Below are 15,410 nucleotides of genomic sequence, written 5' to 3'. Positions count from 1 at the left end.
CTGTTTTTTTTATTCTTTTAATAGTGACTGCCATGAGGAAGTATTTGATTATAATGAAATCCTCTGTATATTTCTTTCATGAAACTTGCATTTGATGTTCTAGCTAAAAATGCATCTTCAAACCCAAGTTTTATCTGTATTTTCTAGTTTTATAGTTCTGCATATTATATTTGGGTCTATGATCTTTTTGAGCTAAGTTTTGTAAAAGGTGTAAAGTCATTGTGTAGATTAACTTTTTTTTTTTTTTTGCAAGAGAATGTATAGTCATTGGAGCACCTTTTCCTGAAAGATACCCATTCTCCACTGTATTGTCTTCTTGTCAAATATCCCTTAGCGCTATGTTTTTGAATCTAGTTCTGGGTGCTTTATTATGTTCTGTTAATCTGTTTGTTCTTTTACCAGCACAACTGTCTTAGTCACCTTAGGTTTTTTTTTTTTTTAAAGATTTATTTATTTATTTATACAAGAACTGGGGTACAGGCTAGATGTGCAGGAGGGTGTGAGGATTCACCAGAGATAGAGCAGGGAACAGAACAGGCAGACTGATGAAATACACTGCTAGGGGTGGCAGCGGGCTCGACATGAGAGGTCTGCCACGCCATGTGGGACCCTCGCTGGCTGGCCAGGATCAAACTGGTGCTGCAGAGGCTGCAGACAGCTTCACAGCACTGCGCTCAACTGCCTATGCCACCAGGGGAGGCCCTAATCACCTTAGCTTTATACTAATTCTTGAAGTTGAATAGTGTCAATCTTTCAGTTTTATTCTTTTCCTTCATTTCTCTTGATTCTTGAAATAACCAGATTGCACGGATATACAAAGTAAACTTAGAGAATTTTGTTTAGAATTGTGTTGGGACTTTAAACCAAGTTGGGAAGAACTTAACTATATCTTGACAATATTGAATCTTCCCATCTCTGTATATAGAATATTTTCCAGTTTATTTAAATCTTTCATTTTTTTTATCAGGATTTTGTGCTTTTCTTCATAAAGAAGTTATGTATGTTCTATTAGATTTATATTTAAATTATTTCATTTTTGGTGCTAATATCAATGGTATTTTTAATTTCAAATTCTAATTTTTTATTTTTGATATATAAGAAAACAGTTCACTTTCATATATTAACCTTGTATCCTGCAAATCTGCTTGATGCTTTCTAAATCCAATAATTTTGAGTTGATTCTTTGGAATTGTCAATAGAAAATCTCCTCATCTGCTTAAAAAAAGTTTAATTTCACCCTTTTCAATATGTATTACCATTTTTCTTAGATGCTGCATTAGGTATGACAGTACAGTGTTGAATAGGCTTGGTGTGTGGGGGTATCTTTGCCCTACTTCCTATCTTACTGCAAAATTACTTCATTTCTCACCATAGTATGATGTTAACTGTAGGATGTTCTTTTTGGAGGTGTTCTCTATCATACTGAAGGAGTTCCAGTCTGTTCTTAGGTTGCTGAGAATTTTTATTGTAAATGAGCAAAGAGAAAGTAGTGCTTTCTTATATGTTCATATAATCAGTGATTTTTCTTTTGCCTGTTACGTATCAGTTGTATTACATCCAACGTTAAAGTACCTCACTAATGTCTTACATATCTGGAATAAATTCTACTTAGTCATTGTGTGCAGTTCTGTTTATACATTATTGAATTTAGCTTGCTGATAATTTGTTGAGCCTTTTTACATGTATGTTCGTGAGAGATAATGGGTTTGTAGTTTTTCCTTCTTAAGTCTTCATTTGTTTTTTTATTAGGATCATTACACTGGCCTCATAAAGCAAGTAGAGAAGTATTTCCTCTGCTTCTGTTTTCTGAAAAAGATTATAAAAGAATTAGTATCATTTCCTCCTTAAATGTTTGATAGAATATACCAGTGAATCCATCTGGATTAGAGCTAGAGTTCATAACTATTTTATATGTTGTTGTAAGTACAGTCAGCTACCATTTTGTATTATTGCTTTATAAGTCAACACAATAATTGTGGTGAAAATGGAAATCTGTCCAGTTTTTCCTTTTTTCTATTCTGTCTTTCATAGCTTTCAACAAGTTTGTATAGGTTTTTGTAGGGTTATGTTGATGTTTACTGGTAGCTAATTCATTTCAGTTGTCTAGAAGTAGGCCTGGTATTTTGTTTTGAAGCTCATTAATTCAATTTCTTTAGTAGTTATAGACCTAGTCAGATTCTCTGTTTCTTTTGTGAATTTTTGATGGTTTGTCTCTTTCAAGGTATTGGCCCATTTCATTATTGGACCTGTAGGTATAGAGTTCTTTATAATATTCCTTTATTATCCTTTTAATTTTGATAAGCTCAGTGGTGATGGTCCCTCTTCACTTCTGATATAATTTATTTCTGTCTTCTTTTATTTTAATTAACTTGGGTAAGGTTTATCATATTTATTGATCTTTTCAAAGACCTCATTTTTTGTTGATTTTTCTCCATTGATTTTCTGCTTTCAATTTCATTAATTTTCACTCTATTTTAATTTCTTCTGCTTATTTCAAATTTAATTTGCTCTTTTTTCCAGTTAACTTATTTTTAGAACTTTCTTCTCTTATTCATGCTTTCAATTCTGTACATTTCTCTCTAATCCCTTTTATTCAACCCCAAATTTTGATTAATTTTATCCTTACTTAGTTCAAAATATTTTAAACTTTACCTAGGACTTTTTTGACGAGGAATTAATTAGAAGTGTGTTGCTTGTAAGTATTTTTTTCCCACTTTCTCTGTTACTAATTTCTAGTTTAATTCTGTGGTGGCCTAAGGACATGATTTTTATGATTCCTATTTGTTAATTATGTGTCTTATGCAGAATGTAGTCTAATATAGTGAATATTCCTTGTGAGCTTGAGAAGAATGTGTATTCTTCTTTCGTTAAATGACATAGATAATACATGTCGTTAGATCCAACTGATTGAGCCTACAGTTCAATTGAGCTATGTCTTTCTGATTTTCTTTCTGCTGGATTTATGAATACTGATAAAGGAGTTTTGCAATTTCCAACTACAGTAGTAAATTTATATATTTAAGATTATGTAATGAGTATTATTTTCCCCTGATAGGCTATGAAAGCAAGATTATTCCTTTCTATGAGATTCAGTTATTAGTTTCAGGAAGCTAATTCAATGCATACATGTTAAAATTAAATTGTTTTGAGTCATTAACAAATTCTTATTTGACTAAAGGAACAGTGAATATATCTGTTTTCTCATGAAAACCTATAAGACTCATCTACAAATATACTTAATTGGAAGTAATTTTGTAATAGATGTATTCAAATCAAAATATCAGTAATATGTTATGTTTTGAATTTATTTTGGATTTTACTCTTTTTTCTCTTTCAATTATATTTTCCAGTTATCTTTTCCAGTTATAGAGATGTTATCACTTTCTATTTGCACCTCACTTTTTTAACCTTTTTTTAACCTCACTTTTTTAACCTCACTTATAGTTTCATGAAGTATTACTTTGAAAGCAGTGGCTTTAATTTAAGGCAAAATGAACCAAAGTTCAATGTAATCTAGGTTTTATTTTGTGATAAAGACTTCGTTGTAGCTGATGAAATGTACAACAGAAGACTGTGTGACTTTGAGGATGGTGTTCTATCCCTTTTTTTTAAACAGCTCAAACTTCCATTTCTTCTTTGTTTACTATATATTTGGACAAATAAATATAAATAGCAATATTAGGTAATTTTTCCCTGTTCCATTCTTTTATTAAAAAATGAAAGTAAGCAAAGGATTAAGTAAGGAATAAAAATGATACCATTTTTATTCGTAGATATTTACCAGCCTTTTGTTAGTCTGCAGAGTAGCTGAGGGAGGGAAAGAAGATTTTGATTTGTTTGCAGGGTGTTCTCAGGGAGAAACCTTGGTACATCCTAGAAGGAGGACTGTTAGACTAAAGTATTGGTCTTTAAGTCTGGGAAAAGAACTATTCATGGAATTGACAGCAAGTATAAGTTTTCTTGATTTTCTCCTTTTTTGTTCTGTAATAGTTGTTAGTCCTTTTTAATAGAAATGAATGAATGAATACTTCCTTTACCTTTGTAATTATTTGAAAATAAGTGCTGAGGAATACATTTTCTCTGTGTGAGGGTCCTTTGTCAAAGACTGAACATTAGAGAGTAGTACTTAATTCTGTAGAGGGTAGTTTATAATACTTAAATTTGTACAGATGGGATTGATTAGTATAACAAACTGCTTTATTCCTTGAAAAATGACTTTTTAGCCAGACAGTGAATACATTTTAATTGGAAGACTGCAGTTTCTTTAACTGTATACCCTTAGTAACTGGGAGAAAGTTTTGTTGCAGAGTGTCCACTTTATACTTAGGTTTAATCTTTGGGTAGTATAATACATTCTGCAAATGGAGTATCTTTTGCCAGGGTGATGAAAATTAATTTAAGAATAGTTCCAGGTTCATCATACATACTAGGAGTCTTTATTTGAGAAGAGGAAGTCATTTCTGACAGATTCTTTGATAGTTTTGTGCATCTTTTCTCAATGCTACATTAGTAAATATTTACAGTTAAAGAAGTAATGAGTTTATAAATACCATAAAAAATGGTATTTTTTAAGTCAATCAATGAGGAAAATTAGATTATTGTGTCTTAGATGTTACAAGCTTACCCTTAGGACAATAGTTCATGGCTTCCATACTAATAAAATCTTTTAGTCCTTAGGGTAATTGATGAAAAATAATCAAGTAAAAGTAATGTTAATAGTAGTTAATTTACTGTATGCTGAGCACTATACTCAATCCTTTATATGTATGTCATTTCCTCATTAATTTAGATAAACCAACCCTATTTGATATGAACTCCTACTTGCATTGTCTTGCAAAACAAAATAGATAAAGGAGGGACTAAACTCAGGTCCCTACTTTGGGTTTTGTTTTTTTTTTGCCATTGGAGTCAGCTATCAGATTGAAAGTATTGCTGCTTTGCAAAAGTCAGTATAATGATAATGACCTGAATGAAAATCCATTCATTTTCTTCCCCTTTTATTTTTCTCTTATATTTTCATGTCTTTCATACCTTTGAACAGGTTTACATAGCTTCTGATAGACTTATTTTGATGTTTACTGATGGCCAATTCATTTCAGTTCACTAGACAAGAGCCTATACAACCTAGCAGTTTAAGCTCTTCATGATCCAAGTGCCTTATATGTGTTTTGTGGCCAGCCCCTCTACACAGAACTGATCACAGAGGCATTTATCAAAGCTCAAGCAAATCAGCACATATTTATGGTTCATTATATTATGGCACCTATTTAGAGAATTATGTCATGATTTGAAAAAGCTGTTGTGTCAACCTAAGAAAACTTGTCTGTTTTTGTGGGTTTTTTGTGATAATGTTCTTCTGTCATATATGGCTTTGAAATTCAGTCTGGGATGGGCAATTATGGAAGATACAGAATATCCCTTAGTAAGTTAATGAAGGGAATTCATCAAGTGTTAGTGATAAATAACTGCTATTTCCAACCACAAAGAAGTATTATAGAGGAGAGGCAAAAACTGAAGAAACAAAAATTATTTTAAAAGGGGCCTCTCCAGTGGCGCAGCGGTTGAGCGCTGGGTTGCGAAGCTGCCCGCAGCCTCTGCAGTGTCGGTTCTATCCCCGGCCACCGGGTGAGGATCCCATATGGCGCGCAGACCTCTCCTGCTGCCCGCTGCTCCCCTCAGCAGTGTACTTTGTCAGTCTGCCAGCTCTGCTCTCCCCTCTGGCTCTGGTGAATTCTCTCACCCTCCCGCACTTTTGACTGTACCCAGTGCTTGTATAAATAAATAAATAAACCTTAAAAAAATTATTTTAAAAGACTGAAAGAGACATGTCTGAGAAGGTATTGTTGATTATGTATGCTTTTGAAAATCTGAATTTTTACTTTCTAGAACTATTTTTTCTTTGTCTTGGATCATATCTTTTTCTTACTGTTTGTTCTCTGATGCAGATCATGTAGTGTGAGTATGTTTTTGTCTGGATGAAATTCTTCCTACATTGCCATTAGGATATATTTGTGCAAAATTGATTTAGAGAGGAGAGCAATGAAATTATTGTTTTCTTTGTAAACTACAAGGCATTTAGATTTTAGATGTTATCTTTGACTTTAGTAAAAATGTTTGATAGAGTGTTTTCTCTATAAACAACTATAATTCTATTTACTGAATTAAATTCTATGTGAAACAATCCAGTCTCACACTGTTAGTTGGATGTAGTGGTTATTCTCTCATGTGTATTTCATTCTAGTTGTATATAAAAATCTCTTGAATTTTCAGCATGAAGTGGAGAAATCCTAATTACAGTTCTCTTTCCCCATTTAAATTTCTCCAGTTTTGTTTTGTTTTATTTGGGCTATTTTTCTCAACTGTCAGTGGAATTATTGTCTTCCTGTCTCCATATTCAGGTAGTGTCAGTGGCTGAGTATCACCGCAGGATCGATGCTTTAAATACTGAAGAACTGCGCACACTCTGCAGACGCCTCCAGGTGCCCCCTTCAGTAGTTTAAATCCCTCTGGAGATTGAATACTCCCTGTTTTTAGTGTCTTTTGTCAGGACAAATCTCTGTTTTAAAGGATTTGTTTTGACTGCAGCACTAAAACAACCTATCAGAAAATTCCTTTTTGTGTTAAAGAGTACAGTATTGCCTTGAAGAGTTGTAGGATTATCTTTTCTGTCATCTTTGCATTTGAGAAATATTCAGAGGAATTCTCTGTCACTTTGGAACTGTTCTCAGTACTGTGTGTTTTTTACAGCTATGAGTTTTCATTCAATATTAAACACTGGAAGAATGTCTTTGGGTTTTGAGATTGAATCTTTACTAAACAACCTGAAAGATGTGGTACTATAAGAAAATTTTTTAAATTTTAATGGATGGCAAGGGTAAATATTTTCTTTTCCTTAAGGCAATTTCAGTTGTATCAGCTCTATATCATTTATCTTACTGAAGTGAATTGGTTTTGTTCTTGAGGTATTCCTGGTTGGCATTAGAAATGTTGGAGTAGTATAGACTAGGTACCAGAGCTTGATAAATTATTTACAAATTCATGAAATAATCTTTGTGATGTTTTTAGAATCAAGAAACTGATACAGTTGAACTCATTTTTTAGTTCTGTGTATTGTGTGTTTTCCTCTTCTTGATACAATATGCTTTATTGCTTTTCTAGAACTACTGAATTTTTTTCTTTTCTTTTAATGCTTCTCATGCTGCCTTGGATTTTTTTTTTTTTTTTTAGCCTTTCACATTATCAAAATAAGGGTAAAAGGTGAAGATGATGTGAAAGAATTAATATAGGTTAGCTTCTCACCAAAGAACAATACAGTTCTAAGAACATGTATTGATTGAAAATATATGCTGTTTAGTTTTGGTAAGAAATCTATTAAAGGAACAATATAATTCATCAAGATTTCATGCCTATATGGAGTCACAGTTGCCAAGCATTGCTGCATTTTAGTTATCTGCTCCAATAGAATTCTGTTTTTCAATTTAAAAGTTTCTTCAATTTTGGTCATATTTCATAACATTTTTTGAAGGTATTTGTTTTATATTAAAATGAAATTGATATAAAAAAGTAAGTACCAACAGAATAGACTTTAAGTTTGTTGAGTTAACATTTTTATCATTGCAAGATTATCAGTGGGATAATTTTCATCAAGCAAAAGCATGTACTCTCTTTAATGCATCCAATTGATCTAATTAAAAAATAGATTTGTGAACAAATTAACTTTGAAATGTATTTGGTCCAACAAGATAAAAAAATTCACTGTTTAAAAAGTAAAGATAATGGAGGTATTTTTTAAAATAATGGTGCCTTTTCAGTGAAGCAAGTAAATACACATACACTCCCGAGAAAAGTTATGTTTTCTATTATAGTATTTTTTAAAACTAAAATTTTGGCAACTAAGAAGTGTGCCAAATTTTATGTTGACCATGAAAAAAAATAATCCTACATATTTTATATAGCAAAAATAAAAAGTAAGCTAGATGGCTCACTTTTGCTCTTCAATGGCAAAATTTGTTTGCATGCAGCTATCTTCTGTCACACAGAAAGATGAGGATTTATCATTCATTACCATACCTTTCTCATGTAGTGTATGAGAAAACTGTTCACTTATTATTAAAAAATAATTCTCTACATTGGATATGCCATTGTTATAAATAGAACATCTATTGCCTTATACAATCCTAAAGTAAAGCTTTAGTCACCTTTTCTTTGCTATGAAATTTGATTTCTTTCAAGAGGCTAAAATTTCTGAAAGTATATTACAGTTTTATATTAATATACTGCTGCTTTTTATTTCTTTAGATTACTACAAGGGAAGACTTAAATTCAAAGCAGGTTGCTCCAGTGAAAGCAGACCTGGAGTCTGAATCTTTTCGACCAAACCTAAGTGACCCCAGTGAACTTTTACAGCCAGATCAAATTGAAAAGGTATCTCCTACCTACATATGTATGTTTCTGAGTTTGTTCCTATTAAAATGAAACAGCCTCTTTTCAGTTGTTTTCAAAACTGAACAGGTTATTATTATTCTCTTCCTCTTCCGTGAGGTAAAAGTAAACAAAGTATAGCAGTGTAATAGAAGATGATAAAAGATTTGGATAAAGCAGACATTAAAATAAGTAATAGTAACAACTTATATGATTTACTATAATGGACATTGTTTAGTTTCTTACTGTGTGTTAATTTCTTGTTTTATGTGAATTATCTTGTAATTTTACAACATTGTGGGAGTTGGATACTCTTGTGTATTTTTTATAAGTGAGGAAACATGGATATAGACACTGTAACTTTTGCAAAGTTACACAACTATAAAATACTGAACCTTGATTTCTAATATTCTGATTCTAGAGCCCATTATTTGAGCAGTGTATTAATAATCAAACTAATAGTCTGTCCATCATTTTTTGGTAATTTGACACAGAGGGCATAAATAATATGTAATCCAGATTTCTTGTTTCTGTTTGGCATATCTTGTTTGGCATCATTCTTTTCCCAATGGGGAATATTTCTTGCTTAGACTGTAATTATTCTTTAGCATTTCAGTGTCTTTGAGAAAAATAATTTCTTCTGTTATTTTTGTAGCCTACATATTATAAAGAACCATTAAATTTCAACTGGCTTTAGTATCCAACAAATAAGACAATGAACTATCAAGTAAATGTTAACGTTTCATTTTTCAAAGCTTACCAAACATCTTCCACCAAGAACAATCGGCTATCCATGGACTCTTGTTTATGGTACTGGGAAACATGGCACAAGCTTGAAGACCCTTTATCGAACAATGACAGGTTTAGACACCCCAGTGCTGATGGTGATTAAAGACAGTGATGGGCAGGTATGGAAAACTAACCGCATAGACACCTTACCTTAAGAGATTATGCTAACAGTAACTTTTAGCATATTATTTTGAAAAATATTTTCATTGCTACATTTTAATTAAGTTAACTGATAACCATTGAGTGCTATTAATATACAAGCAGTGCTGAGTATTACAGAGGATAGATATGAACATGACTAATAAATTAGTTCCTGCCTCCAGAGGGATAATGGTCTGGTAGAAAGGAATATGGGTATCTTTAATGCCAACCAAAATATGGCAAGTATAGTAAGAGCCTAGGAAAAGCGAAGGGTTATTTAGAGTAAGTATTTTTCTTATCTAGGAGATATAAAGGAAATTCAAAGAAAGGGTGGAAATGAACTGAGTCTTAAAGCATGGATAAGGTTTTGAAAACTAATTGTGTGAGGATATACCAAGAACAAAATCACAGATAAACAAGAGAAACATTGATTTCTTCCTGACATAGCAAGCTCAGATCAGTGTTCAGCGCTGAAGAATAATGAGAGAACGTAATACCAATATTAAAGAACAAAACAACACGCTACTACTAGTAGTGTGCTTATTATGTGCCAGGCACTTGATAATCACTTCATATATATTGTATTATTCAAAAATCTGTGAGATTGATATTTTTATCATCCTTGTTTTAAAGACAAGTTATCTGTGACTTAGAGAGTTTAATCAGTTGGCCCAAGGTTATATACCCAATGAAAGGTATTTACAACAATGAAAATGAATCAAGTAATGCTACATGGCACAGCATAGATAAGTGTCACAAATATATTAAGTTCACAATCAGACACTAAAGAGTAACTTCTTTGTGGTTCCATTTATAGAAATTTTATAAATGGCCAAACCAATGTGGTATTATTAGATCATAATAATACCAATTTGTGGTATTATTAGAAAGTCCCAGTGACTTTCTTTGGGAAGGGAGAGGAGTTAGTGCAAAGGAAGTACAAGGAAAGTTTCTGGAGTATTGGGAATATTCTGTGCCTTCTGAATGAAGAGTAAGTGGAACTTTGTGATGATTCCAAATTTGCTGTATATTTATATTTTATGGACTTTATACATACATATAATACATTTAATGAGGTTGCAGTAAAAATGTATTTTTAAAATTAGGACTGTAAAAATAGTAACAGGAGAGATAGTGACTGTAGAAATCTGTCAGACTTCTACAATCCTGTTTTAGAATATGGAAACTGAGGTCCAAAACATTGAAATAACTTATTCAGATCACTTAGTGATTCAGTTTCTTATTAGGACTTATACTGTGAAAGATCATGATCTTACATATCTACACAATTCAGAATCAAGGCCTGGCCTCAAGAGGAGTTTACCATCTAATTAGAAAATAAATAACATACCTTTTTTTTTTTTTTTTTAAAGATTTATTTATTTATTTATACAAGCACTGGGTACAGTCAGAAGTGCGGGAGGGTGAGAGGACTCACCAGAGCCAGAGCAGGGAGCAGAACAGGCAGATGTACTGAAACACACACACTGCTGAGGGGAGCAGAGGGCATGGCAGGAGAGGTCTGCATGCCACGTGGGACCCTTGCTGGCGGCCTGGGATCGAACCGGTGCTGAGGAGGCAGCTAGCAGCTTCGCAGGCCAGCGCTTTACCGCTGCGCCACCAGGGGAGACCCTAGCATACCTTTTTAATAGTGGAATTTTTACAAATACTGAAGGGGTTTTATTTCTGTAAGTGCTACAGTCCCATAGCAACATGTTTTCTTAGACATACATTGTGCATGTGTAAGTTCTTCTGAAATATATGAACCACTTTAAGATTGTCTGTTTAATTGTTAAAGTAAACATCTTTTTAGATTTCAAAACTTAGGGAAAAAATCTGATTTTTCCTCACTGAAAAGACGATAATGCTTTGACAGTGATATGAATTATATAGCAAGTAATCATGTTTCCATAAAGTATAAAACTACCAGATTTCTGTTTCTGCATTTCTTTTAAACAGATGTAGTGGGCTAATTAATACTTAATGAAACACATTATTTATGTCATTAAATATTCTTTTTTTTTTTTTAAATCTTAGGTTTTTGGTGCATTAGCATCTGAACCATTTAAAGTGAGTGATGGCTTTTATGGTACTGGAGAGACTTTTGTTTTCACATTTTCTCCAGAATTTGAGGTAAGAACAGTTACTCCAGTATTCACTTTCCAATGAGTTGGGATAGTGGAAAGAACATCCACTTTGGAGCCATGCACACTTGCACATTCTTCTGTTCGTTGTGTTTTGCTGAAAACTTAGCTCTTCTTTGACTATTTGAGCTTTAATTTTCTTGTAGATAGAACAGGGATAATGAGTTTAAAATCTAACAAGGTTAGATTTTGTTTGAAAATTAACTGAGAATTATAGATGTACAAAACTTGCTTTGGTGCCAGATGCACATCAGGGGCTTACTGTTACCATTGTGTTTATGAATTGTCATTTTGAAGTTCCTAGAAACTTTTTATGACTAAATATGTTTAATGATGTAAGTCTTGGAAAACTTAAAAACTTAAAAAATTGGATTTGTATTAAAAATGATTACCTAACTTCCTTTTACTGTGGTTTGACTAACTTAAATGGAATACATATTATTACCAGTAAGATGTAAAATACAAAGGTGTAAATGAATTTTAATAAAAGTGTGATGATTTAAAACATCGAGTACTATCCAAGCTCTCATGTACATTAAGACTCACCTTGTCAAAACTTTCCTAAGAGATGAAATTATAATGCTGAAAATAGGAATCTACAAAATTACTTCTTTAAAAGCTTTGTCTTTACAAGCAGTTTCTTTAATGACAAAAATAGGAAGGACTTAATAGACACTCCCTTGACTTGAGCTTCACTGACTTAACCAGATTACCAGTGCTTTCCATTTCCTCCAAAAAATATATAAACTGATGTCTACAGCTAACTGGAAGCTTATAGTTACAAATTTTTTAAGCTTCAGTTGTACTTTTTGTCAAGACTTCTAAATCTGTTTCTGCTTGATAACCTTAAAATTGTAATTGATTGTTATATAACTATGAAAATATGAGTGTTAAAAGAATATTTTATTTTATTAGAGGCTATAATGAATACTGTGGAAAAGCTTGACAAAAGTGAGGTGCTAGAAATTGCTGTCATACTAGGTTTAGGCAAACCTCCCATGAAAGGTTAGAAGAAAAGAATTTAAAATACTAGCATCTAAATTTTGCCCTTGGATTTCTCAAGTGTTTCTGTGTTCTCACTCCTCTTTAAAGAAATTGAAACTAGAAATCATAAATATGCATTATAAGCCTATGTAATAGTAATGACAACCAAAGAAAAGACCTTGGTCCTATGTTAAAACATTATCAAATTATGTGCGTGTATGTTTAATGTTAAAAATTAATGATATTTATTAATTTTTTAAAACTGATTTTCTATTTTAAAAATGACCTGATTCTTGATAAGCTGTAGAATTAGAAAAGAAGTACAGATTTGAAGAGATAACAAGATTTGAAGAATTGGAATTGAAGGTTATTTTGTAATAGAGCAATCACTTTCAAAAATAGTCAAACACTGAAAACTCAAAAGCCAGTGAGTTTTGGGACATTACCCTAATGTCCCTAACTTTTTGTTCTTGTTACTATTCCTATTTCTACTTGTTAAGTATTTGGGTTTAGGAGCACTAACTCTCTATAATCACAATTTTCATCTATATGTAAAGTGTTTTTTTTTTTTTTTCCATTATATAGGTCTTTAAATGGACAGGAGATAATATGTTTTTTATCAAAGGAGACATGGATTCATTAGCTTTTGGTGGTGGAGGGTAAGTCTCTTGAACATTTTACCATGACTTTTTTAAAGAATCTTTAAAAATCAATTTATATTGTAAAATCGGTCATCTACAGAAAGTTGTTAGGTGAAAATCCTAATCTACACAATATATATGCAAGACAGTACTTAATTATAGTATTTGAAAATATTGGTAGAGTATTTGTTTCTTCATTTAAAAATGTTGTTTGATTACATTTTGAGTAATATCCATCATTTTCTTTAGAGTCTGATGATTTCTTGGTATTTGGAAGAGATATATATTAATAGCTTAAACATCAAATTTTCAATAACCATGGCAGTACACTGTCAATGTATAAAAATGGTACAGTTGTTTTCACATTAGTCTACCCTGGAGACTATTTGGATTGATATTTAGACAAAAATAGAAGTTTTTTCATATTTTTGTTTTCTTGTTTGTTTTGTTTTTAGTAGTATAAGTCAGGCAACAAGTTGATTCTTTGTCATAGTGAGCACTATGAGAAGCTTTGTTTTCTTATTCTGGTATTCCAACTTTATAGTCTTTATGGTGTTCAGAACTATCTTGTCCTACCATCTCCTGCCTAGATTTCGCTAAATCCAGGCAGTGCATCGCAAGTGTCGACTCTTTGTTTTGGTATCTCACTCTATTAAAGTTAAATATAAAGTATACTAAAGCATTCTCAACTCATAAAAATGTTACTGTTTTTTCTTTTCTTTTCTTTTTTTTAACAACTGAGGATATATAATAATTCATTCAGGGCACAGAATCTTTTCAGCTTGTGAGAATGTTCATCATTCTGAGTGATTCTGAAATCCTCTCACAACTTCTCTGTAGATAAGTATTTGGAAGACATGATTCCATGATTAAATAATGATAGTCAGCCTTCCCTGAATGACATAACCAGGAGATAAAAAACCATGTCATTTTGCTCCTGGAATCAGCATATGGTGTCTGTATGTTCCAGTTGTACTTTTTTGGTGGGGTGTGTGGGCAGTCATTAGTCTTACTCCAAACAGTAGACCTGTATGTGATTCAGTTAAACTTTCCAAGAAAGCCTCACAAACAAGTGACTTTATAATTTTTAGCTGTTCAAAGCACGTTTAGTTTGAAAATACCATACACAATGTCATATTAGATAACTGCTGGAACTAGATTTTAATTACACAATTGCTAGAAGTGGGGTGCTAGAAATCATGGTGAGTTAAATTAAACTTTGGGTCATTTGATAACAAATTAAGACAATTTTACAATCTTTAAAGAATAATAAGGCTTAGAAATTGGGAGCTATAGGGACTTGATACTCCACAGAGGCCTCAAAGCTCAAAATCATTGTGTGGTGAACTGAATAAATGTAAGCTTTGGGGTAAAAGAGATGTGATTTCAGATTCCAGCTTCACCACATATTACATGTGGGACCTTGAGCAAACTCCCTAAACTTTCCTTGCCTGTAAATTGGAGAATGTACACTTAAAAATAACTCCATGTTTTGTTAGGTGATATGGAGCTTTGATGCCTCAGAGAAAGACATACAGAAAAGAGACACCCGATAATACTTGGCGGAGAATAACAGAATAGCACCTGTCTAAAAAGCCACTTGCGTATGAAGTTAACTTTAGATTTATTCATTGAGTATATTAGGTGTTTTTTTTTAATGGAATGTGAACAAAACAACATAAAATTGCCTTGTACTATTGTGGAAAGGAGTACGGAAGGATTTGGGAAAAATGATGATTTTCGAAGTTATTGGCTACGGAAATGTTTAATTAAAATTATTTTATAATTTAAGGTGTAAGTATAAAGAGGCTGTTGTTAAAATGATTTTATTTTGTGTGTTGCAGAGGAGAGTTTGCCCTTTGGCTTGATGGAGATCTCTACCATGGAAGAAGCCATTCTTGTAAAACATTTGGGAATCATACACTTTCTAAGAAGGAAGATTTCTTTATCCAAGACATTGAGATCTGGGCTTTTGAATAAATATAATACTCTGTGTCTTAGCAGGAAAATGGCCCAAACCTGACATAGACAAGCTTTATTTAGAAAGTTCAAGAAGCAATACAATGTAACATGTCACTCATGCTTTAAAGTTAGTCTGTATCAACATTATTACAGCTATAATTTTGGAATTTATTTTTTAAATCATGTTTCTTCCCAGAGTGCATTAAGTTTAAACCTTGGCTTGGGTCCATGCAGGATGACAACTTGGGTTTTGTCAGATTTAGGTAGCATTTTGATCATAGTGGCCACCTCATCTACAATCCATGTTATATTAGTCTCCTAATATGTT

General features: G+C 32.3%; 1 protein-coding gene across 9 annotated transcripts in view; it reads left to right on the top strand.

Annotated features, from left to right (window-relative positions):
• OXR1 (oxidation resistance 1) overlaps window positions 1–15,100 on the top strand; it is a gene marked incomplete at both ends in the record, with an annotated part of 174,349 nt that extends 159,249 nt beyond the window's left edge. For 5 of the 9 annotated variants that reach the window (XM_084230229.1, XM_084230228.1, XM_084230225.1 and 2 more), the window contains 5 exons: window positions 8,299–8,424; window positions 9,177–9,329; window positions 11,389–11,484; window positions 13,065–13,138; window positions 14,965–15,100. In XM_084230229.1, coding sequence (XP_084086355.1) covers window positions 8,299–8,424; window positions 9,177–9,329; window positions 11,389–11,484; window positions 13,065–13,138; window positions 14,965–15,100 — 585 coding nt within the window. Of the gene's footprint in view, window positions 1–6,398; window positions 6,480–8,298; window positions 8,425–9,176; window positions 9,330–11,388; window positions 11,485–13,064; window positions 13,139–14,964 lie in introns of all 9 variants that reach the window. The other 4 variants (XM_084230227.1, XM_084230226.1, XM_084230223.1 and 1 more) reach the window with 1 other exon arrangement.
• Between the last annotated feature and the right edge of the window lie 310 nt (window positions 15,101–15,410).

This window comes from Talpa europaea, assembly GCF_964194135.1.
Source record: "Talpa europaea genome assembly, chromosome: 3".
NCBI classification, from domain to species: domain Eukaryota; kingdom Metazoa; phylum Chordata; class Mammalia; order Eulipotyphla; family Talpidae; genus Talpa; species Talpa europaea.
Note: the sequence above shows the minus strand (reverse complement) of the source record. Positions and strands in the feature narration are given on the sequence as shown.